The sequence below is a fragment of the Dreissena polymorpha genome, chromosome 7 (assembly GCF_020536995.1).
Source record: "Dreissena polymorpha isolate Duluth1 chromosome 7, UMN_Dpol_1.0, whole genome shotgun sequence".
Lineage (NCBI taxonomy): Eukaryota > Metazoa > Mollusca > Bivalvia > Myida > Dreissenidae > Dreissena > Dreissena polymorpha.
The window spans coordinates 55,525,656-55,551,445 of record NC_068361.1 but is presented as its reverse complement, the minus strand read 5'-3'; the positions used below and the strand labels follow the sequence as shown (position 1 = coordinate 55,551,445).

The 25,790-nt window shown below is 33.6% G+C and overlaps 1 protein-coding gene across 1 annotated transcript; it reads right to left on the bottom strand.

Annotated features, from left to right (window-relative positions):
- Positions 1–1,162: 1,162 nt before the first annotated feature.
- On the bottom strand, positions 1,163–23,316 carry LOC127839716 (uncharacterized). Its single transcript, XM_052368100.1, has 8 exons — positions 23,161–23,316; positions 17,793–18,276; positions 17,423–17,581; positions 14,759–15,998; positions 10,787–12,547; positions 7,086–8,111; positions 6,502–6,572; positions 1,163–1,663 (listed from the first exon to the last, which is right to left on the bottom strand). Exons 2-8 carry the CDS (start codon positions 18,273–18,275, stop codon positions 1,163–1,165), a joined length of 5,241 nt encoding a protein of 1,746 aa, XP_052224060.1. The 5' UTR covers position 18,276; positions 23,161–23,316.
- Between the last annotated feature and the right edge of the window lie 2,474 nt (positions 23,317–25,790).

Here is a 25,790-nt window from a genome sequence, read left to right as displayed (position 1 = left end):
AGAGATTGGTGCTGAAATGAATTCCCAAACATCACATTCAGCTCGGAACGTCAAACCACGCAAGTGGAACATAAATGCTCAGATTTAGTTCATTAAGCTCATATGAAATTAAAAATATGCGATATGTTGTTTCAAGGTGACGTCAATCATCAACGCGTTGATTGAATGTGACAATTAAAAACTGACGTCTGAACTAGAACACCGCAACAGCTGTTCCAAAGAAGTCAAATCAAGACGTACAAATGGCACGTGTTAAAATAAGTATTAAAAGTTATGATATCTTTTGAAAATGTGCTCTTTTATTTTACAACTTTGGAAATGATTGGTAAAAGTTTGCATATGAAAAAAACAATAGATTTATAAACTATCGTAGTTTAGTACCAACATGTAAACCTCACTTGTTTTAAGTCTTATTTTCTTATTAGAAAACACAGTTTTGTATTTTCTATATTGTAATAATGTTATAAATAAATATCATGTGAGAAGTTAATGTATTTTCATCCCGAAATGCATAGCCTTCACACTCTTTTATTTAATATTGTATTCCAACAAATGACATAAAATATTGTAGTTATTTATTTTAAATTTATTTCAGACAGGTTAGCGGCTTGTCGCTTGCGGCTGGTCGCTTACGGCAGTCAAAACGATATTAAAACAAAACAATAAGATGTATGGTTTTAATACACATCGTCGTTTAAACCCTGTAAACAAACCGAAGTGCATCATCGGCTGATAAAAATAATAACAACATATTGATACAAAACACAGCATACACGATATTCAAGCTCAACACATAACAAGAAACATATTCAATGAACACATAGCAAACAACGTATTTATGCAACACATAACTAACAAAATGTTCCAGCAACAAATAAAGCATATCATATTCAAGCTACACTAAACAAAGGACATATTCGTGCAATACATAACACATAACACATAACAGAAACAGTTTCCTGGGACACAAAACAAACAACATATTTTATCAACAAACAATACACAACAAATATAATTAATTCTTTGATGTGTAGAATACAGATACTACTGCACAAACCACTGACTCATCAGCTGGGAACTGCCTATCATCAAGTGTTTCTATCCTTTAATCCCAGGACACTCTCCGGGCAGTGGATCCGTAGTGTTGGCCAAACACTACGGGTCAGTGGTTTAGCGTCCAGCTCTTCTCCTCTCGCATCATCCACAGCCAGTTGGATGCTTTTTCCGCAGCTTGTCCAAGTCTGCCTACAGCCCTCTTCCTGTCACCTCCCTTGATCCCAATGTTGCTGAGCATTCTCCATACTGATTGGGCTGGAAATTCTCTGCACCCTATTTCAACGGGGAACAGCCAGGCACTCCAACCGCGACTTTTACACTGTTCTTGTAGCTCAGTGTACTTTCCCATTTTCCGCTCGTAGGCCTCATCACACCTAGTCTCCCAGGGTACAGTGAGTTCTATCATCACCAGTTTCTTGTCCTTGGGAGACCATATAACTATGTCTGGTCTCTGTGTGGTATGGACTATGTCTGGGAATACCAGCTGTTTTCCTAGGTCGACCTTCATCTCCCAACGCTCTGATTCATCAAGGATAGATGTTGCTGCGGTTCTTGCCTTCTTGGCAGTTTGTCCTTCCTTGACGAATTTGATTGTTGGTACTGCCTTCTTGTTGGTATTTTAATTAATTCTTTAAAAAGGACGAATTCATGCAACATATTACAAACAACATAGTCATGCAACAAATAACAAACAATTTATTCAAGCCTGACTTAAAAATAACATATGTATGCAACACATAACAAACAACATATTCATGCAACACATAACACAAACCATATGCATGCAATACATTACATTTAAAATGTAATGCAACATATGACATACAACATAACGCATAACAAAGCACTTAAAACAGACAACACAATTACACAACACTCATCAAAGGACATATTCATGCACCAAATAACAGACAATGTAGTCAAGTAAACATTAACAGACCGCATTTTATACAAAACGCAAAAAAACATATTCGTACAACAAATAAAAAACTCAAATGCAACACAAATATTCAAATTTTAGTTATAAAATCATAAATTAGATGAAAAGTAATACAGTTAACACAAACATAAATGCATGGTGTTTATTTTATATATTTTATTTTGACAGCGTTTCTTTTTAATGTTGATCCTTTTTGTGCGACGTGTTTAATTATATATGGATTACAGTATTACAGGTGTCGTATCCACCCCGTATTAATGTTGTGATAATGAATGAGAAGTTTACTGAAAGCAACCAGAGGGAAGAGACCGTTGTGTGCAGCCTATTCACTCACAATTTCCAATATATCTTAACATTTCAACACGTTTAAAGGCAATGTTTACTGAAAATGTTTTCGCAGCTGTTATTATACTTTACTATAAAATTAAAATAATCTGAGCATTATAGTCACGGCTATTATGTTGTCTAAACTAGGCTAACAAAATAGTATACAAAATATACGTGACATTACCGTTGCACTACAAGAGAGAATAATTTATATATATATATAAATAGGACAGTAACCTGTTATTCTTTTTATTATATCTCTACGTTCTAATTTTAGAATTTTAAAAGGAAATAATGAAAAATGATCGCTTCGACACTGTATTTTATAGCGGAAATGAACATGATGTTTTTCGTTTGGCGTGTTAATAATGACGCCATGGGCACTTGCGTTTAAAATATGTATTTTGCCGTTTTCGCAGCTTTTGTGTCTAAAATACATCGTGATATCAATAATTTGATTTGTTGAATCTGATTCTTTTGTACCAAAAATGATGACCTTATAGTTGACTACGAGTAATATGACCTACCTCCAAATATTGACTGAAATACCAAACTCTTGTTTACGTGATTTAAAAAAAAGGCAGTATTATTACAGAAAGATTTCAATGAAGTGGTATGATAAATATTCCGTCCAATGCAATGTTCAAGTAAATTCCAATGCAATGTTCAAGTAAATTTATTTGGACACATTTATAAAAAAGTAATCACTTTCCATCACATTATGAAAATATATTAGGCAAAGAAAAATCTGCTTTTTTGCACTTGTCTTTATATATGTAAATAATAATGTTAAATATGATCAACTAATAAATTCAAATGTATGTATATTCAAAGACATATACATTGGCAAACACACATGTATATATATATATATATATATATATATATATATATATATATATATATATATATATATATATATATATATATATATATATATATATATATATATATATCAATTACGTGTCGTTTTGTCTGGTATTGTAAGGGTCATATTTGGCTCAGAGTGATTACCCAAATGTGTTTAAATAAGAAAAGGCAATATAGATAGGCATTCTAATAAAAATACCAAATTAATCAGTTTAGCATTATATCATTGACTAATTTTAGTTCTTAAAAATTCATACCCGTAGCCAGGGGAGTGCGTTTGGTGCGTTCGCACCCAATGTTTTTGGACAAGTAAAAAAAATGTACTATAAGTTAAACCCAACTATATTGAACGCAAAAACGGTTTTTTTTTTTTCCAGGAACCAAGTGAGCCTTCGTATTTAAGCGTTAAAATAATGTTGTATTCAATATGCAACCGACAGGTCACCATATAATTAATTTTTCGATTAAGTCATTTCCAAGATAGCGCGTGATTTTTATTTTCACGTTTTAACCGTAGAATTGTTGAAATCAACAGAAGTTGTGACAGCAAAATTTGAGAAGATCTAAAAAGCTGGTCCCCGCAACATGGAATTGGAATCTTTGTTACAAATAGATATTTGTTTTCTGTATAATGCAAATTTATTAAACAGGCACTCTAATCCGTATAAAATCGATACTTATTTATAGATATTTGATACTAATTGATTGTTTCGTAACTTTTGTCATCGTTATTAATGTCTATAACTGTAATTGATATCATATCAAAATGTTGAAGCCTACTTATTGTGGGTTGAAATCCCAGTCCAATAACCTTTATCGACAATTGTCTAAATGGCTGGAAAACAATTTGATTAACTTGAATAAATACATAATCTTATAAACAAGAAAATTCATTTTAGATGATAATTAACGGAATGTTATATCAGCTTCCGAAAACTAAGGATACAGAAAGCTTTTTGGTTTCACTCGTCGTACAAATTGTGTTAAAACTGCATAGTTTTAGCATACTTGTATGGGTGCTTTCTAAATCAGCCTCTTTCCAATATCCCATTACCCACGTTACAACTAAATAAGATATCTTCAAAGCAAATAAATAATTAATTATTAGTATTCATTAGCTGCGTCTCTTTTCCAGTTGATGTTATATGCCTTCAACTGAATCTTTACTTGACTGAAATCAAAGAACACCCTTCGACTATTGCCGAAGACTAATGAGTCAATGGTTAATAGCTTTGCATTATACCACGATTTATAACAAGAACACATTGTGCAAAGCATTTTCGACAGACTGAGTTGTGTTTTTGTTATATCCTCGTACAACCATTTTCGGATCCCCTACAGGGTTTTCCAGCAAAAATTATCAGCTACGCACAAGTCATGATATTAAGTTTTGTTGAATGACAAGAAAACAAATCATTGTTACAAAGCAATGAAGCTTTTTTTGTAGTTTACCAACACTTAATGGCATCTGTTCTGCTCCACATATATAACTTTCCACAATGTTTTAATTATGTCAAACTTGACGCTAGGAATGTCCTATTCGTATACAGTTGTTATAATGAATTTAACACGTTATAACATATGATCAGATGGACGTTAACGTTTAATTTTCATCAACTGTGCCGGATCGAGCATATCATGGGCAAATAAGCACATCTTTTTTCTTCAACGGCTTGGTATACATTGACAATGACTTTGAGACCACTGGTCCAGTAGTGTGTGGTTTAAGGGTCTTAATGAAGCCTAATATGTTATATGTTTCTGAAATTCGTTTAGAAAAAGATAACTAATTTGTTAAAAATAGTTTAAAATAAACAACATAAAGTTACCAGTTATACAATTTTGATTCCTTTTTAAAATTGATGCACATTAGAGAAGACCCAATTTTGTAAATCGATGTTTGTTGTACAATACACTATTAGCACATTTAGAGAAATGCTAGACCTCTGGTACTATCCATAGTAGCAGACAAACAATTGATTTGAAAAAAAGTCAAATATTTCCATTTTATTTGCTCGATTTATGAATGGTAGAATGGTAGAATGGTAAAACATACCAATTTTATCAAGATTCCAAGACTCAAATAAATAATGCTATTTTATACCGTTCTTATTGTTTATTTTACATTCTATAAAGTTGTTGTTGCACATGTATATATATAAACAAAGTGTGTGCGCGCGTACTAGTGTCGGGTTAAACACCGCATAAAATTATGTATTTCCGTGACTGATAGAAGAAGATGGTTATTGAAAACATCCCTTCACGTACATATCCCCTTCGCAACTTCGTTGCTCAATAACAAACATCGATGGCAAAAATTCGCACCCCCCTTTTCAAAACCCCAGCTACGGGCCAAACTGAAACTAAGTGAAAACTAAAGGTAGGCAACTTTTTCTTGTTTCATCCTTTTAGGTTACTTGCTATTAGCAAAATGTTCATTGAATTGTTACGACAAACTTAAAGATAAAAATAACTGACAAGCAATATCAACAACACTCAAACGTATCACAAATTACTATATGATGAATTCTAACACGACACGCGGTTTGACTTATATAGTATATGAATAATGTCAAGTATTGGTCAATCTCCAAGAGTAATGGGCGGGGCAAATTGTTCCGAAAATAGCTAGGGAGAATGTATAAAACGTGTACACATAAATACATGTTTTAAAGCAAACTCGAAACAATGTGTCAATCTTATGGTTTTTCTAAATTTCTAATTCTTAAAAAAAAGGAAAGAATTTTATAAAATATTTTTCAATGATATCTGCACAAAACAAAAAGGTCACAAAAAAGTTATAATTTGTGCTTCCTAAAATTAATGACGTAATCGACTGCATCATTCGATGTATGATATCAAGTGAGACATATTATTATATTCACATGTCTGATCAAAACATATATATATATATATATATATATATATATATATATATATATATATATATATATATATATATATATATATATATATATATATATATATATATATATATATATATATATATTATTCAATGTGTCACATCATAACAATCCTGTATTGCAGTCGCATTTGAGGATGAGTCATGAGGTTTAGGCTGGATTTATCAGAAATCGCATTGAAATTCGATTGATGATTTCATTATCATAATTTCTCATGAAGCATTTATATGCCTTTTCTGCAACGTTATCATGGGCATGATTATGATTATGGGCATCGACACAACAAATGCCACATGCAGACCAGGCAGATTCTAAAACATCTAAATCATCATAAATTTCGGTTTCACATATCCGGTTTAATAATAGGAATCGTTTCACTGCTACATTTTTCAGAGTCTCCAGTTCCTGTTGGACGGAAATATATTCCGCTGGTGGAATTGGCTTTACGCGGAAATCTTTGAAAGAAGCACAACCAAATTCCAGCTTAATCTCAATTGTACAAGTACGTGCAGATAGTGTGTCCACAAGTTTGCGTAATTCGGATGGAAGCAATGCGAAACAATAGACATTCAAATACTTCAGTGATTGAGGAAGCTGTATGTCGAAAAATGTTCGCACATATATTGTAAGCGTTTCCAGCTGTTTGAGCGATGATAGTGAATGTGACAATGACCCACCAGGATTCACAGTCAACCATCCACACTGATCATTCGTGATATTGAGATCACGGAGAACCTGCCACAGTTCGGAGTTGGCATAATGTAAGTCAATACTTAGCGTTTCCAGGTGTGAGAACGATGATAGTGACTGCAACATTGACTCTATATGATAAACATGCAACCATACAAGGTCACCACTCAGACTCAGATTCTTTATATTCAGACCATGAAGACCCTTCCATATATTAGAATTGTTATTATACGCTTCATTTAAAAGCGATGAGTGCAACAACAACTCTGCACTATTACCTTTCATAGTTCCCCACCAACTACTCAGACTCAGACTCTTGATATTCAGACCCTGAAGACCCTGACCTTCCCACAGACCGGGCTTGTCATCATACATCTCAATACTTAGCGTTTCAAGTTGTTTGAGCGATGACAGTGACTGCAACAACAACTCTACATTATTTAAATTCATCCGTCTTAGACAACCGGTCAGATTCAGACTCTTGATATTCAGACATCGGAGACCCTTCCACAGATCAGGACTCTCATTAAACGTGGTAATACTAAGCGTTTCCAGATGTTTAAACGAACATAGTGACTGCGACAGCAACTCTACATGATTAACATCCATCAATCCCGAAAGACCATTCAGACTCAGGCTCTTTATATTAAGACCACGGACACCCTTCCACAGATTTGGGCTGTTATTACACATGCCAATACTAAGCGTTTCCAGATGTTTGAACGAACATAGTGACTGCGACAGCGACTCTACTTGATTAACATCCATCAATCCCAACAAACCACTCAGACTCAGGCTCTTGATATTAAGACCACGGATACCCTTCCACAGATTGGGGCTGTTATGACACATGTGAACACTAAGCGTTTCCAGCTGAGTGAATGATGACAGTGACTGCAACATTGACTCTGTATGATTCACGTTCACACCTTGAAGCCTCAGGTTTTTGATGTTCATACCATGGACAGCCTTCCACAGACTGAGACTTTCTTTGTTAATTTCGAGCATGTTTGATTTATTCTTCAAGAACTTTAAAATTGCCCCTGTCTTGATATCTGGCCCACTGACTGCGCCCTCTACATAGGATGTTATGTTGCATTCCATAAGCCTACACTCCACCTCATGATCGAGTTTCTGCAGTGTGCTGAACAGACTGCGTAGCCAGGTACAGGAACATGTGACAGATTGCAACCTAATGTATTCTATGGAGGGTAAACTTTGAAGAGGGCCGTCATATTGAGATGGATCTGCACTATTTTGAACAATGTAGACTTGATATGCGAATGAGACCGAACTGGCAGAATCTGTAAACATTCAATAAAATTCATAACCGTATTGAAAATATTAACTACGGTAACTATGGTTAACAGTAGCCCACATTTTATGAGTTTTCATAAATTTAAAGCATTTGATATTTATGAATTTCCATTAACAAAATACAATACATATGATAATATGTAGTATGGTTTGATTTTAAATGTTCACTAGGAATATTTTTTAGATTTTTTTCATAAGTGTTACTTTATTCTTAAACTTTTCCATACTCTAACGTTTACAATACGTAAACTCGACTATGATATATATAGTCGAGTATAACGTACATGTGATTATATGCATGTTTTTTATGTTTTTAATCAAGTCATTCCCGTATTCTTGTCGTTAAATCTGTTCACAAACACTTTGAAAACGAGTTAATAAACACATATTCGTTTTTAAATAAATTTCATGATCAATGGGAGATAGCCTGAAACAGTTTTATAACCAACTCGTCACAACCGTTGGACTATTAACTTGTCTTATCAAATGCAATCGATGCAAATAGCTGGTTAATTTAAATTTATACATGCGGTGTGCATTTAAAAAAGTAAAAGGTAAGAATATAAATAATAAATTTGCACTCTTAGTAATAGAACGAGAATTTGAATCGATTATTATTCCGTGGTAATCGACATATAACGTAGATAGATATCGATCCTCAACACATGAATCACTTAATAACTGAACCACATAAACGTAATAGACAAAATGTGCATTTATAATTCGATTTTAATTCATCAGGATAATGTTTTGATGTTAACTTTCATTTAAATTTGGCGCGTATACATGCGCTTCCGCATAAATACGTTTTGCCGTACCGTACAAACATGCAGGACTATTTCTAGCTAGATATAACACTAATAACGCAATGTTTCCTTTTCTATCTTAATAACACTTGTTTGTTCGTTTTTTCGTTGTCGTGGTTTTTAATTTGGTATTGAATTTGCTAAAACAAATAATCCTATCATAACGCAGTTTAAATGAACCACGATTCAAACAAGGGACACTTTCAAAAGTAGTGTGAGCAGTTAGTTCATCCAGTGTCTAGTCTTAAAAATTGTGTATTTAGTTAAACATCCACAGCATTGCAGCGCTGCAGAACACGTGAGATGTTGTGTTGATAGCAAAAAGTATTAATGCCAAATATTATGCGTTTATTGGTCTATATAAAATAACGAATGAGTGTATATTCCATAATATACATGAAGAAGGAAATACAATCGACTAGGCAGATTTAACCTCTGAAAATAACGAAATACCGTTAGTGCAATCGTGGTTACACATAAAAATCCAGAGGGCGAAAATGCGATAGTACGATGGCGACAGTTCGATAGTACGATGGCGACAATGCGATAGTACGATGTACATGTATAACGTACGTAACGTATAGTTATATCACAAAATATTCACACTGATAACTAATTCACACGCAACATGAATACAACTAGAGAAGCTCATGCAGATACATCCGATTAGTATTTTAATTGTCGTCTGAATGAAAATAAATTATATTGATCATTGCCTGCTATTTAATGATGTTAAATTTATTTTTAATGATATCTGTTATAAACACTTTCACCTTGCTAGCATCTCCATGATGCTATTACACATTAGAAACTATAAAAATAGAAACACTTTTTCATGACTGTGTCCTACTTCGCACATGATGCGGGACGGACTGATTATCGAAAGGACAGTAGGAAGGGCGAATTTATAAGTTGACCTAAATATACCAATCCTTAATGTTAACGGCGAAAGAAATTCGTCATCAAAAAAATGTTTGTTGAGCCACATCAATTTAATTATATTTATACACGCTGTATGCTCACATTAAACGTGTGTTTAGTTGTTATTCTGAATGATTTGAAATTAGTTTCAGTACATCACTGTAAAATAATGATGGGATATTTCCTACGTTACGCGCATAATCCCATCCAATATCATAGTTTCTGTTGTTTTTTTATTTAATCAGGTGGCATGGGCATCATCAACGACACAGTTTCATAGACTGTGGACACAAATAATAATTGGTTTTGCAACAGGTTAGGAGAACGAAAACCATATATACTTCTAATCAAATATATAATACGTCCCGCATTTTGAATTTAAAACGAGGAATCAATCAAAACATTAATCAGCTTTTTTTCTTGCGCAAATGATAATGAACAGGTAACCATTACTTATAACCATAAGTTAAGCAGACAATGTTGTTTCTGTGTGCATATGCAAGAAATGTCCATGAAAGAGCATTATCAAACTGCTTCAGCTGCAGAAGCGTGTGATAATGTGACTCAAAAAAGTAATATTTTGCATATGCTATGATGCAAAGGTTTTAAAAGCAAAATATGTATGAAAAGTGGACCAGCATTTTCAGAGAAATAATTCTCACCCACGAATTCCACAAACTGGACCTAGTTAAGTAAAATGCATTTATCTGATACGGACCATCGTAAATTTATTTGACAAAACAGACAAGAGCACGTTGGTTTTTATGTCTACAATCACTAAGCAATTTTAATCGTATTATATCACGAATCTAAGAATTCTGATGTAATTAAATAATCACATTTAACTATATTGCATATTTTGGGAAAATAAAAGCTCCCAAGATACATTCACATTTGATCGTAAATCTACAATATTGTTTTGTTGAATATATTACCTTTAATGCAGCATCCTTCAAGTCTCAATACTTTTAGTTTGATGCACGATGACAGGTCAAACTCAACGGGACATGTTTGATCTCTATGTGCAGGTGAACTATGACTGTCAGTATCATTTGTCATGTCTAAGGCCAGGGCATTGCTCGTGTTCTCTTTCCATATGTTGTAAATGTCTCTTAAGTTGTTCCCATTGACAATGAAGTAACTGAGTCTGAGACGAATGTTAGTTTGTTCATTTAAAACAGCTTCTCTGTATCCTGGCGCTATGATGCCCTGGATACCATCAAACGTTAAGACTTTATATAAATCGAAAGTACCACAATATTCATTTACCATTCTGTCATTTTGTTCATCCATCATACCAGATAGCTTATTGGCAGCCGTTATGTTCAGTCCACATAGGAATATGAACAACAGAGATATGTCAAGATATGCTTCCTTATGACGATTAAAGTGTCCGGAAATGACGTCGTCAATCAAATAGGCATTGCGAGCGATATAATAAGCAGCTAGGAATTCCTGCATGCTTTTGTGCAGGAATGAGATAGACGCATTTGAAATGTTTTTAGTTTTTCGTTGTGATAATATTCCTGCTTTGAGAGCGAACTCTCTTTCAGATTTCGAAACATAGTTAGACAATATGTGGTCGTTGAATACAATAGAAGTTTCCTGTTCAGGAGAAAACAACAGATGGAACGCAGCTTTTGATATGACATTTATGATTTGAATGATCGGCTGCAGATAACTTGTGCTAGCAAAACACTTCACCGGAGGAGGGATTAAGTCGTTAAAATAGCCCGTTGTATCGTTTGCCTTTTTACAGAGACTTTCAAGCAAAGTTGTCCATAATGCACACAAGGAAGACCCTTTCAAATGTTCCTCCTCCTCCATCTTGTTTACCCACGTGCAGATAACAAGTGTGTACCACATCGGTGAATATGATAATTCCGTCAGTTTACACACCGATATAAAGTTCCTTATGTCCATCGCAGTTGTCTTTAGATCCTTGCTATCGTCAAGTATACACCGCAGTATTCTTTCACTAAATGCATCTGGATCGTCAATCCCATCCATCTCTAGGAGGATGTCGACTTGTGAATTCTTGATACGTTCATTAGCAAGTTTCCATGGTCGAGAAGTTGTAAGAACCGTGCACTTGTCATTTGGAAATCCCGCCATGGAAGGTTCAGCCATGTTACTACCGTCAGGAGCCACCCATTCATCTAGACCGTCTCGTACCACAAGGCAGAATTCCGTCTCTATTATCTGGTGTAAAAGTTTGTACAGAGCATCACGTTTCTGTCCAGAATACATTGTATCAATTAATTGTTTCTGTATCATATGCGTTACGTCGGTCTGACCTCTAGATTCTCTCAAAGAGATGAAAAAAATGAACTTGAAATTACGTATGATTATAACGTCATCAAACGCTTTATTTTTGGTAGAAGCGTCCACTGAAGGCGGATTTCCGTCGCACCAATCATGAACTAACTTGGCTGCAAACGTAGACTTGCCGCTACCGGGCTCGCCTTGTACGAATATACGTCGATTTGACTTATTATCGTCTGTGTAAAAGATTTCTTTGTATGTCCATACTTGCTCCTTTTTTTCGCGTTTCCCGTCCTTTGCTATTTCGATTCGGTGTATTTTTGGCGTTGCATATATATCTGTAATACGTTTATCAAGACTCTGATCCAATATTGAAATAGGCACATTGCTCGAATGGTCATTGTAATGTTCCACCAAACGTCCACGAAGATCTGTAATGATAATACAGCAATGCGTTCCATTAATACAAGTTAAGTGCGCTATTAAGCTTTTTAGAAAAAACACGATGGCGATACTTGAAATCAAAGTCGTTCGATACAGTCTAAAGTACCCAACAGGGCCGTTATTATAAATGAAGGCACGCTACTGTATTGTATCATCGTAATCATCAATAATACAAACATGGTGTGACCTTAATTAAATTGCCTTAATAGGTACGGTTTGGTAACTTACATCAATTTGTGTTGTTATACTTGCAGGATTTATAACAAAATTTGATAATTAAATATGTATAACATCTTGTGTAATGAATGCATCCACTTCAATAAAATATAACCATCGGTAATTTCAAAGCTATGTTACACTGTATACATGAAGAAATAAACACGGACTTAAAAAAGGTATCGGTCATATTTATCTAAAATATGGCTATTGCCGTCATCAAAATAATGCAACATCAATACAAGAGCCGCGTTTCAGCTGAACAAGTTAATTAATATGATAATATTGCCTTTTTATGACCTCTTTATGAGTCTTTAGTAATTGCCGTATATGAGATCAAACGAACTAAATATAACAAGATATTGAAGGATATAATTGTTGACAGTTAAACGCAACTAAGAAAGAAATGGAATAAGCTTTGCGAAAAGAGCGCTTTTTAATATTTATATAATACGTTGAAGTGAATGTTATAAGGAGACAGAAAGCCGCGTGGAGAGTTTGAAAGTAATGCCTGTAGTAGACATTAACCGTAATTTTAAATGCACATAATTTATATTATTCGGTCTAGTTGTAGATCAGATATATTGGTCAGTTACCTGGAAGATAGGGAGCAGTTGCCTATTAGAACATAATAGTTACACACATATAATGGTGTTGCACGCACACCTTAACCGGACATTCGTATAAACTAATCAAATAGTAATACTGTTCAAATGCTTGTCAGAATTATGGGCGTTGATACAAGTACTTAAATAAAATCTACAAAAACATAAACATGTATTGAGTTTGAACGGGATATAATTTGTACAAATAAAGTTCCAATGAGTATCCGTTACAATGTTATCAGTATGTACTCGCACACATAAACATCACTATAAACTTGAAAGTGTCAAAAGCGGCATCGCCAGCAAAATAGCAAGTCGGAGTGATTAGCCTTGGCTTGTGTGACATGTATTTTTTCTTATTTTCAACTATGTATTTGAAGTATTTTAAATCTGCTTGTTTTACGTAAACCTTAATCTTAATTTCATCGTGCACACGAAACGTTGATATGACATTTCTTTATACGAAATGGGGCAACCATGTTTGTAATTCTTCTTAATTGACGGGGACCAATTATAATAACTAAAACTTAGAGTGCGAAGTTTTAATTGAATAGACAAAGTGTTAGCAGATATTTGGAGTTGCTGCTTGCAAACCTCAAACTAATCTTTTCACCAATACCTATGAAGCAGTGTGCTGTTCAGATGAACGATGGTGGGCTAAACTTGTCGGAAAATCAAGCGTTTCTAAATAACGCGATCGAGTATTATTCTAATTACAATTGTATAATACAATATAAATGATGTGTCATCAAACCTAAATTAGGGCCCCGAAGTCATAGAGGCGAGATTTCAACTCGTAATCTGCAATAGTTTTATGTGAAAAGTCGTAATAATATGTACTCATATAAAGTTGTGTTTTGTTTGTTTTTTTATTGATACATTACATGTACATTTAGCATTGGAAATTTTACCCAAGCATTTTTCAGTGATCTTAAATAAATACACCCAAAATAGGTGGAAGGGTAACATCTAGTATTTTTTAAGTACAGATACATAAAGCAATAAGACGGTTTAGTACTTAAAATTGTATGTGGATTACTTGAAGTTGAAGAAATTGTTGTATTATGTCTATTTGCAGAAGCAAGTTATGAACATTTTTCGGTGACCAAACATAAGCCATACGTGAATACCATCCGTAGTAACATACACATTGAAATAAAAGCACACAAAGGCTTAACCAAATATAAATCTGAAACAATAGTGAGAAGTGTATCTCCTGCAACTCAGATTTTGATAATACATTTGTAACGGAACACGCCTTCGTATACATACTTGAAAGAATATCTGTCAAAATTTGAGAACAAACACGGTACATATGTATATAGGTTAGTATTATATATACAGCCTGACGAGTGCAAAACAAGCCTGTTTACGAACCTTTTTTGCCTCTTTCGTAGTCTACTTGTGCAGTTGTGTTTGTTGCATGTTGCATGCGAATAATGCCATCCTGTACACTGTTTTCAATGCGCTGTGCCCCGTCCTGTATCTTGTGTTCAAGGCATTGTTCCGCATCGTGTATCTTGCTTTCAATGCGTTGTTCTCCAAACTGCGTCTGAATTTCTGTGCGTTCTTCTCCACGTTGCAACATTCTTTCAAGTCGCTCTTCTCTAATGTTTGCCTTGCTTTCAAATCGCACTTCGCCAATGTTTGCCTTGCTTTCAAGGCGTTCTTCTCCACGTTGTGTTTTGCTTTCAAGGCGCTCTTCTCCACGTTGTGCCTTGCTTTCAAGTCGCTCTTCTTCAATGTTTCCCTTGCTTTCAAGGCGTTCTTCTCCACGTTGTGTTTTGCTTACAAGGCGTTCTTCTCCACGTTGTGCCTTGCTTTGAAGTCGTTCTTCTTCAATGTTTGCCTTGCTTTCAATGCGTTCTTCTCCACGTTTTGTTTTGCTTTCAATGCGTTCTTCTCCATGTTGTGTCTTGCTTTCAATGCGTTCTTCTCCACGTTGTGCCTTTTTTTCTATGTTTTCTTCTATAATGTGTGCCTTGCTTTCAATGCGTTCTTCTCCACGTTGCGTTTTGCTTTCAAGGCGTTCTTCTCCAATGTTCGCCCTGCTTTCAATGCGTTCTTCTCCACGTTGTGCCTTGCTTTCAATTCGTTCTTCTCCAATTTTTGCCTTGCTTTCAATGCATTCTTCTCCACATTGTCTTTTGCCTTCAATGCGTTCTTCTCCACGTTTTGTTTTGCTTTCAATACGGTCTTCTCCAATGTTTGCCTTGCTTTCAATTCGCTCTTTTCCACTTTTTGCCTTGCTTTTAAGGCGTTCTTCTCCACGTTGTATCTTGCTTTCAATGCAGTCTTCGCCACTTTGTGCCTTCCTTTCAAGGCGTTCTTCTCCAAAGTGTACCTTGCTTTCAAGGCGCTGTTCCGCTACTTTTGTCCTGTTTATAAGACGTTGTTGTCCAGCATGGGTCTGGCTTTTTAGGCGATGTTCCCCAGCCTGAGTCTTCTTTCGAATGCGTTGCTCCCCAAACTGAATAGCATCATCAAGAACTTTTGCCAAGGTCCTTTCTGCCTCCTCAGAAATACGTTCGCCCGCCTCTTTCGCATGTTTGAGCGTTTGATAGGCCTCTTGCAACAACTCACGTAATTCTTTCATGAACATTCGATTATTCTGCAACTGCATACAAATCCAAAATGTAATAGTGTTGTTTTTTGCCAAAACAAATATTAAAAATATCCAATTACTTTTTGATGGATAAGTGTTTATTTACGTTCGAGATCGTATTATCATAACATTATTTGTCATATTAGCTTTCCCGAGTCGCAGAACCCCGAGTAAAAATATCTCTTTACAGTAACTACAATGAAATCAAAAAACATTCTGCATTGGAATACAGAAATATTAATTTAATACAATATAATTGTATTTAACTTTTAATCGCATGTTCATGTACGATACATTTATCAATAATGCGATATTCTCTTGAGCGTAACAAGAATTTCGGATTTTGACATAATAAATACCACCTCATATTTTATAACATAAATAATGCATAGAGATGTACCTGTAAAATATTGCTTAAGTTTTTGCATCTTTGTCGCTAAATCATATTATTTTATTGAATTTTGTTTTACGTTTTCTATTTGTTTACAGGTCTAATTTTACATTTACAATGAGGTATAGAATTATCCAAAGAAATCAATGCAACAAGTCAGAGTGAACTGATCAAACGTTATCCATGATAACACTCTAACTACAGTAAACTTGATAATATTTGATAATCCACCGGTGTTCAAAACAAACACATTCGATGCAAACATGAAACACAAAACATTTTTTTGTTCCAGCTTACTACAATGTATATCAGTTTTTGCATGTTGTATAGTATTAATCAATGTCCAAAATACAAGTCTGAATATATGTTTGTATCCGTAATACGATTAGCTATAAATGTAAATACAAGCTCTTTTGCCCAATTCTCAGATAATTTGGCTCTTTGATCATGTATTCTAACTAAAAAGCTTTGTCCACCATGTTTAACAGAAAACAAACATTTTGTTTTATTAAATGTTGCTCATGTGCATCATGCAAATGGCGTCTACACATTTATCAATTTTATTATGATAAATAAATGTGTTGCAGCTAAATTCCGTCCTTTAAAACAACTGACACATTACGGTAATTTAGCCGTGAATGTTAGAGCGAAATTAATCGATTAGTTAAATAGAACCAGAGTCGACAAATTAGGGGGCTCATACAATCTATAGAAGAAGCCGACAGGGGCCATAATTCGGTCAAACAAAGTCGCAGCCATAATAACCTCTTCTCCACATTTAGAGCATTTAGATATGAATAGTAAAGCAACATTATTAAATAAACAGGAGGCGAGTTTGATAAGCCTTACGTATATACACACGTACGTGGAGACATATCTTCTCTTCAGGGAAACAACAGTATTTCATAAAACATTGTATTGCAACCTAGTCTTATTTCTGCTCATCTATAATAATTTGTAATACTTTGAAATATGGTTTATTTTTTAAATGAAGTAACGCACCGTTTTTTACATTTTAAGATGTAAACAGATCCCTAAGACTTACATCACTTAGTCTCGTGCATGCTGCAGTTGCTGCATGATCATTTTGTAAGCCATTTGGATCAGCCAGTAGCGTGGACAGTGTCTTGAAATAGTCCTGCAGGTCAGCATCTGTAACGTTGCAGTTGGCTGTGTGACGTACATCTCGGCCGATCTGTCGGACCTACAAACATTACATCCTAGTAAATTAACAAGCGGTATGTTTTGATATTTTCAAATATTTAACAAATACACGACACGCTAATGAATGCGTGTTAGTTAAGAAACTCATCCGCTATAAAATTATTACATTGAATATACTACAGCTGTACAGCTTCTATTTACTTTTCGTATATAAATTGACACAACACTGCATATTTAACTTTTGCTTTTACCTTTTCTAGAAGACATTGCTTATCAGGCGGTGGAGGTGATAGACATGAGGAGGAGAGACAAGTCTGGAAATGAAGGCAATTTAACATGATGCTTATCACGCCGTTGAAGTCCGATTCCTGAACCGATGAAACACTACTATATCCATCCGGAGGGAGGTAACATTTGCCTATTTCCCAATAGTCGAGTGCCCATTTCTCCGCACGAGTGTTCCTCCAGGAAGGTCTACCATATCTGTGCTGTGATATGATATTCTGTTTAACTTTATCACATGTTGGGCACGGCTGTGGTTTCTGTGATTTGTGACCTGGTAAAAGATTTTCAATTGGGCAGTTTCCACAAATTCTACCAACAACACAGTGTACATTCTGTAATTCTGTGTCCAGAAAGTGAGTAAGTCCTTGCTTCGTCACATTGAGTGCTATGGACGCCTTGAACCAGTTAATGGTCTCCTTGTCGGTGAGCAGGTTGGTGTTGGCGGCCATCCTGCAAAAATAATATGCACCGCTCAATGGTGAATTCGTTGATGGACATGAAAAACAAAGACATTAATTCCCTTATATGGAAGTGGTATTCATACGCCATCTACAATAAAACCGTTTGCCTGTACACAACTAATAGGCGTTTTACATATAGTGTTTACATAATTGTAATTGCTCATAAACAAAACCTTAATCAATTCACGGAGTTATGGCTGAATGTATACATATGATCCGTACTCCAGAAAATCCAGTATTAATGACAGTTCGATTATGTCGTCGATATAGTTGCATTTTTGATGGCACATATAATATTATATCTTCAATTGAGACGCTCAGCAAACCATGTTGATTTGAGACTAACCGATCTATAATAAACATTTTGGTTTTCTATTTGAAAACAATGTAAGTACACAATGATGTAAAGGATGCACTAAATTAACGGAACTTGAAGTAGAATATTAATTTCGGATTTCGCAAATATTTGTTTTACGTCAGACTTTGTGTTTGGAAAGATTATTTCAACTAACTCTTGTAAAACCAAGATTTAATGTAAGTGTGTAATTATCAGTAAAACAATTGGTTTCAACAGTTTAAAAATGTCAACTAGATATTTTGACACGTTAGTATTAATGTGATATTTTCACATTTATATTACATACAATCTACAAAAATTAAGTTTAAGCGTTTATGTTCACAAACTTTCATGTGGTGGTATTCTTAACATTTCTAAGACTATTTTTAAATCAGAATTCAACATTTTTATACGATTTATGAATATCTTAGTTTTTGCAATAACAAAAAGGTTTGTCTTCAAAAGAGCATGCAATCCGATCTTAAATAAGGTTTGCTTAAAATAGCTTGAAACCCGACCTTAAATCATATTATCTTGAACACAACATGAAATCTAACCTTAAATATGATTCTTTAATGAAAAAGAAATATTAATGTTTCTAAAAGATTACGTTAATTGAACATATATCAGTTTTCGTTAAATAAACTTACGTGTTATGAATTGATACCGGATGTTTTCAACCAACACAAAAACACATTTTCTATAAACCTTCTTAAAGTTTAAGTTTGAAGCAAACCTTTCTCATATTTCAAGAACAATATTAAAAGTTATATTGAGTTAATGTTTAATATGTTAGAGTACTTGTAGAAATTCAATATCAAAAACAAATTTTAAATTAAAGGAAACTGATAAAATAATAATAGGAAAGGTATAAACTCTAACGATTAAAAGCCATTTTAAAGTGTAAGGACTAAGCATACAAACATACTCATGACATCAGTTGTCTTTGAATAAAGTTTCCTCTTAACAATTAAAAGAATTTTTGCTATAGTTATAATTATAAAAATCAAATTTCTCACAGTATATTCTTAGATTATAAGTAAAATTATGATGTGACTAAATGATCAAGTCAAACCAAGATTTCTTGTAGAATATCTTTGGCCTTCTTTGCACACAGGTCAAACACACACAAAATATTATTACGAGTGTCTTTAACCAAAAACAAAAATGCCAGTCAATCATGATGATTTTTTACAGTATATTATCATTACATATCTCAATCTACATATATCTTCCAATATGTTAAATGTGTTGTTTAAATTCTTGATCTACGAGATTTTGCATGTTGGAATATAATTTTCTCGTATAATAAACAGTATTTGTGCATGTTTACAGTAAAATATAAAATAAATCTCGATAATTTTAATATATTATTATTTTATTTTATTTTGACGCTTGTTTTAGTATATTTATTCATTTAATGACGAATTATAATGGTTTGACACCCTTGTGGGAACTGACTTTCTTTTAAGCTCTTTTTGAAACGTGACTTTCAAATGACTAGCACACCTATGTTCGAATGTTTTTTATCACGGGATCATTGTTGTGAACGAATTCCGCACTGATGCGAATGTTTTGAAGAACTTTTTCTCCTTAGAGGTCAAGGTTTAACATTTTTTGTTCATGTGCAGTTGACCCAGTATGATATATTTGAGGAATTGTTTAGTTTTAGTCATTAGCCCAAAGGGGACCTATACATTGATGTGAATGTTTTATCGCATTTAACGCAAACATCCAGTGTGCGTAATAACAGGCATTTGACGGTATTGTTTACACGGTGTACGTTTTACAATTTTATTTTAATAGATATTAACATACTTCTATTTGACTATGCCTAAAACATAACACTATGCTTACTAAACGGAATACTATGCTTACTTTTTTCAGGTAACAAGACGCCAGTTATAGAAATTGAGAATGCCAAAATTATAAAAAGAAAGCGTGACTTTTCGTGCACCGCTCTAGAAAGCGAAAGGTACAAACCCATCAAACACAAAAAATGTGTCCAAGTACCACGCCAGTTAAACGGAATTTACAGGAATCAGTAATTGTAACTTGGCCAAAATGTGAGCCCCTATCTCCCTACACTGAATAGTGTTACATCCTGTACTAAAACGACGCGGTGATGTTGCCAATCTTCTGTGTGATTATGATAAAACAGCCTATATTATAAATGAAGGGTATTCATTCGGGTCTGCTTGTGTTATGTAGGTGAAAATGTCTAAAACAGCTATGCCGAAAAATTCTGACAAAGTTAAATCAAGACAGAGTCATAAATGCGACCCCTAGATTGGTGAGGAGTTTTTTTTAAGATTTGATATGGTGAACTTATTTTGGGACGCACTTGACAGAAATTCAAACTTTAACTAAATATTTTAAATATATAAATAAATCATGCCTGAGTCATACATTCGGCCCCTATAGAGGTTAAAATGTAGTTTTTTTAGATTTGACCTGGTCACCTATTTTTACGCATATGTCAATGATTCAATGATTCAAACTCGGCTTTGATATTGTAAAGATTAATCTCCTGACAAATTTTCATCAATATGCAGTCATAACTGTGATATCTAAAGTAGTAACAAATTTTGTTGAAGATTTGTCCAAGTGACCTCCTTTTTTACTACACGTGACTCAGATTGGAACTTGGCATATATATATATATATATATATATATATATATATATATATATATATATATATATATATATATATATATATATATATATATATATATATATATATATATATATATATATATATATATATATATATATATATATATATATATATATATATCGCCAATATATTCATTCTTCTGATCAAGTTGTATCAAGATTAAAGCATGACGCACCTAGAGTGGAAACATGGTTTTTCTGAGGTTTCATTTTGTGACAAAGTTTCTTGACGCATGTGACCCTTATTCCAACAAATCTTAGATGCTGCCCAGATGCAAATTCTGACCAAAGTTGAACAAGATTAATAAATGTTGAGAGTGGTAACAGGGTCTGAACTGGATACCTGGTTTTTGGATACAACTGACCCAGATTGAGACTCTGGCTAGATATGTTCATGATAAAGTTTCATCAAGACTGAGCGATCAATGTGGCTCTATAATGATTACCAGTACAATGTATTTCCAAGATTTGACCAGGTGACCTAGTTTTAGAACGCACATGACCCTGATTCAATCTAAGCTAACAAATTGTCCAGATATACAGCCTGACGATATTTCATCAAGATTGGGTTAAAAATGCGACCCCAAGAGTGGTTACCAGCTAAAATTGACTCCGAACTCTTCGTGCTAAGGAGAGCTTACAACGATACATCGAGAAAACTTCCGATACATTCATTTCATAAATTCTAATAGCATTACCGTAGACTATAAATCGAAAAAAAGGCAAATCAGATATACTGGTATTCTCCAGGTGGATGGAAAGTATTTTAATTAAACATACATATATTAAATATAGACTACCATTTAACATGTTGATTAATTGAGTTTGTGTTTTCGTTGTTCATTAATTGATCGATTACATAGAGGATATTTGTTCATGTCAGTGTAAGATCGTTTGCTATTTCACGAGCGATCATAGAAAATATTATTTTTCTATGATCACGAGTGAAATAACAAACGATCTTACACTGACATTGAACACATTTTCTGTTTCTTTAATGCCCCTTTTTCAAGAAAATAATTAACAGCTGTTTCCCTTTCGCTGAAAAGTTACCCTGTCTCCCGTGGCGTGCCTCAATAAATTTCAATACACAAAATGACGTCATTATACCAGCGAAATTCTCCGGTCAAACACTTTTACAATGTAACTAAACGGTGAAAAAAGCATAAAATAAATTAATTCACTCGTGATCATAAAAATATATATGAATCTTGAAGTAAATCTTAATATGATTATCCAAAAATAGAAAAAGTAGTTCCGAAAATGTGTTATTTTTACCGGTGAAAATAACAATTTGTTTATTTTCACTGCTGTTGTTTCACTGCAGAAATGTCATTTTATCATTAGGTATAAAAGACATTTTAAGAGTTTAACCTGTTTTCTGAAATGATAGCTTACCCACATGATCAAATGTGTACCGATTAATAAATTGATAAAGCTATTTAACATCAGACGGCGCTAAATATGTACGATTGTGCCCCGATTGGAAACCCAGCATGTTACTATAATTAGAGTACCATTGTTATACAAATACATATCGGGAAAACACACAAGGTTTCCCGATGAATTCTTTATATAGCACTTACGCTTTCTCTCCATAATGCATCAATACAAACCAATTTATCTTCATTTGCCCATTTATAGTAGTTTTGTCTCGTCATAATAATAATAGTATTAGATAAATGCAATACAATTTACAGCAGTATACACAGCGTCCTGAAAACACATTTAGAACGTCAACATTCGTTAACATCATCCAAATTTATTCAGCCGAGCTATCTAGCAATATTATAGACTGTACACTTAACAGAACATGTAACTGAATCCATGGCACTTATATGACAAAAATAATAATAACCTGTCAACGTCTTTTAAGGGGCGTTGCGGCAGTTTATTTAACCAAGGATATATTTATAGCAACACCGATGATGCTATTATCACAACTCAATATTTTTGTTATCAGTATCATCAGAAATGACTGAGTTGGTTCATAACACAATTGTCAGTGGTTCGATCCCAGGTGGGGTTAACTTTTTTTTACTTTTTTGTTATTTCTTTAATTTCATTCCTGTTGTTTACATTTATTAAGTTAAAGCATTTAACTACAAACTTAAAAACATGCCGAAATCTGTGAACAAGTACATGTTTGATACTGTATGGTATTATGTTTGTGATTAAATACTGTTTTTTATTTATGTCTTTTGGTAAGCTGTTGTGATAACAGTTAAGATTGTGAACAATTTTTAATGTTTATGCATATTTCTAACAATCTATGTACCGGTACTTGGGTTTTGTCTAAGTGCTGTATTTTATGAAATTTGACGTAGACGGTAGGGATTGTTAAAACAAAAAATCTCTGTTAAAAGTGCGGTGACTCCCTTTTTTTATTTGTGTTTTATGATGACAATACGTAGATGAACATATTTGAGCAGTTTCGCAGAATTATATTAGACAGAAAAAATTGATTCCCTTTTTGTGGTTACAATAGTAAAAAATGACGTTTTTTGGGGTGACATAAAAAAAAATTAAAAAAAATTCTTAAAATTTAACGTGTGTACTAGATTTTATTGGTAGTGTGTGGTTTAATTAAATGGTATATGATGTATCTTAGCTTATATAATATCTACATGTTTCCAATTTCATAGGTTATTAATTATTTTCACGCAGTTAGAGATTTTTCAGTTTTATTGAAAAAGATCATATTATATAATGGTGAATAAAATCAAAACAAGGCCGGTGACCCTATGTTTTTATTTCATTTTTCATATAGTATTTGTATATATATCTTAATTTTGGACAAAATCTATTACATGGAAACAATCAGCAAAACGTACTGCAGCAACACCCCTTAAGTATTGTATCGACATAAGCATGTTATTCTTTAACAGTTGTTCTAGACTATTGTAGCGCATGAATTGGTAAAGTTGCCAGTTGTGAGCTGTGCGATTGTCGGACAATGATTTAAATGTCAGTATGAATATTGCATCGAGTCATAATAGTTTTCTAGTATATATTTAATAACATTGATTCTCTCTTTGTAAATGAATACAATTCGTATATGTATACCCACACCGTATTACGCGTCACGTCGATAGCAGAATGTTCCGTCGATGACAGATAGCTTTACTCGACCGCGTAAACAGGTAGGTTACAAATTCGTTCGATATAATTATATAAAGCAAGTAAGGCCAAAATCGTTGCTACGAACATATTGTCCATTGACTGAGGACGCCACCAGGTAATTTTGGACTCGTAGTTCAAGTTTTTAAAGAAATGTGAACGAGTTAAAAGTGACAGTTTCCGAAAAATCATTAAAAATGACTGATTTTTGTTGAAAATATCTCAAATTTGAAATAAATGACATGATTTCGTGTTATACACATACGCATTTATCTCTTAGGGATACGTAAGCCAAATATCCGCCCTTTGAGTTGTTTAATGAACATGTTACAGGCGTCCAAACTGACCCCGTCGAAAAAAAATTGGTGCCGTAGTTGGCAGATATGTATTTTAAATGATGCCGCTGATGGCAGAAACGCTGTAGAAAATGCTAACTTAGATGACAGATTGTCAAAATAACTATTTCGTTTATTTTTCTCTTCTTTTTGTACTTTTATACACAATTGAGAAGCGAAACTGTCCTTTGTAATATATTCTCAAGAAAAGAAGGTTATGTATGTAGGTTATGTTGTGTATGAATATTCTGTTCAATAAACTTGATTGTAATACCTATATAATATATATAACGAGGCTATAATATAATATAATGAGGGTGTTTTTTTGTAGAAAACCGTCACCATGAAGAGGTTCAGGTGTTATTACTGTGACTCTTGAGTTTGATGTCAACAAAAAAATTGTACACAACCTCATAGAACACCACGAATCTTTAACCATTAAGTACAGGGAGCTGGAACTGAATGAGAAAACGGGTCGTCACGGCTACTGAACAAAGGATTATGACCATATGTTAAAAATATATGTGACCATACATCACAGTGGCATACACTGTATTTGATATTTATTATAATGATGCGGTATGAACTTTAAATGTTTACTAGTGCCTTATTTATCATAACAAGTGTCTGTGTTGAATCATGATTTCGTATATACGCAATTAATCTAAATGGCCATGTTCGTCGACATAATAATGTTTACCTCTTTTAAGATTTTCAGAACAATCTTTATAAGATTTTTTGAGTTTTAAGAAATCTTTTTGTTTATTATCAAATGTTTAATTGTTTTTCATTATTAATGTTCTTTTGAAGCTAGTCACACTGTTTTAAACTCCGACAAGTCATATTAGTATATCAGTAAGTCCTGTAGGTCCGTGCATTATTACCATTACAATTTTTAAGTGAAAACAAAACAAAACACATAATCTGATTTAAAATTTAATGATAACAATTGTATTTCTAAAATGATAATTATCTAATATTGCTTTTATTGAACAAGTACGTTTAAAAATATAAATACAAGTCAAACGTATTT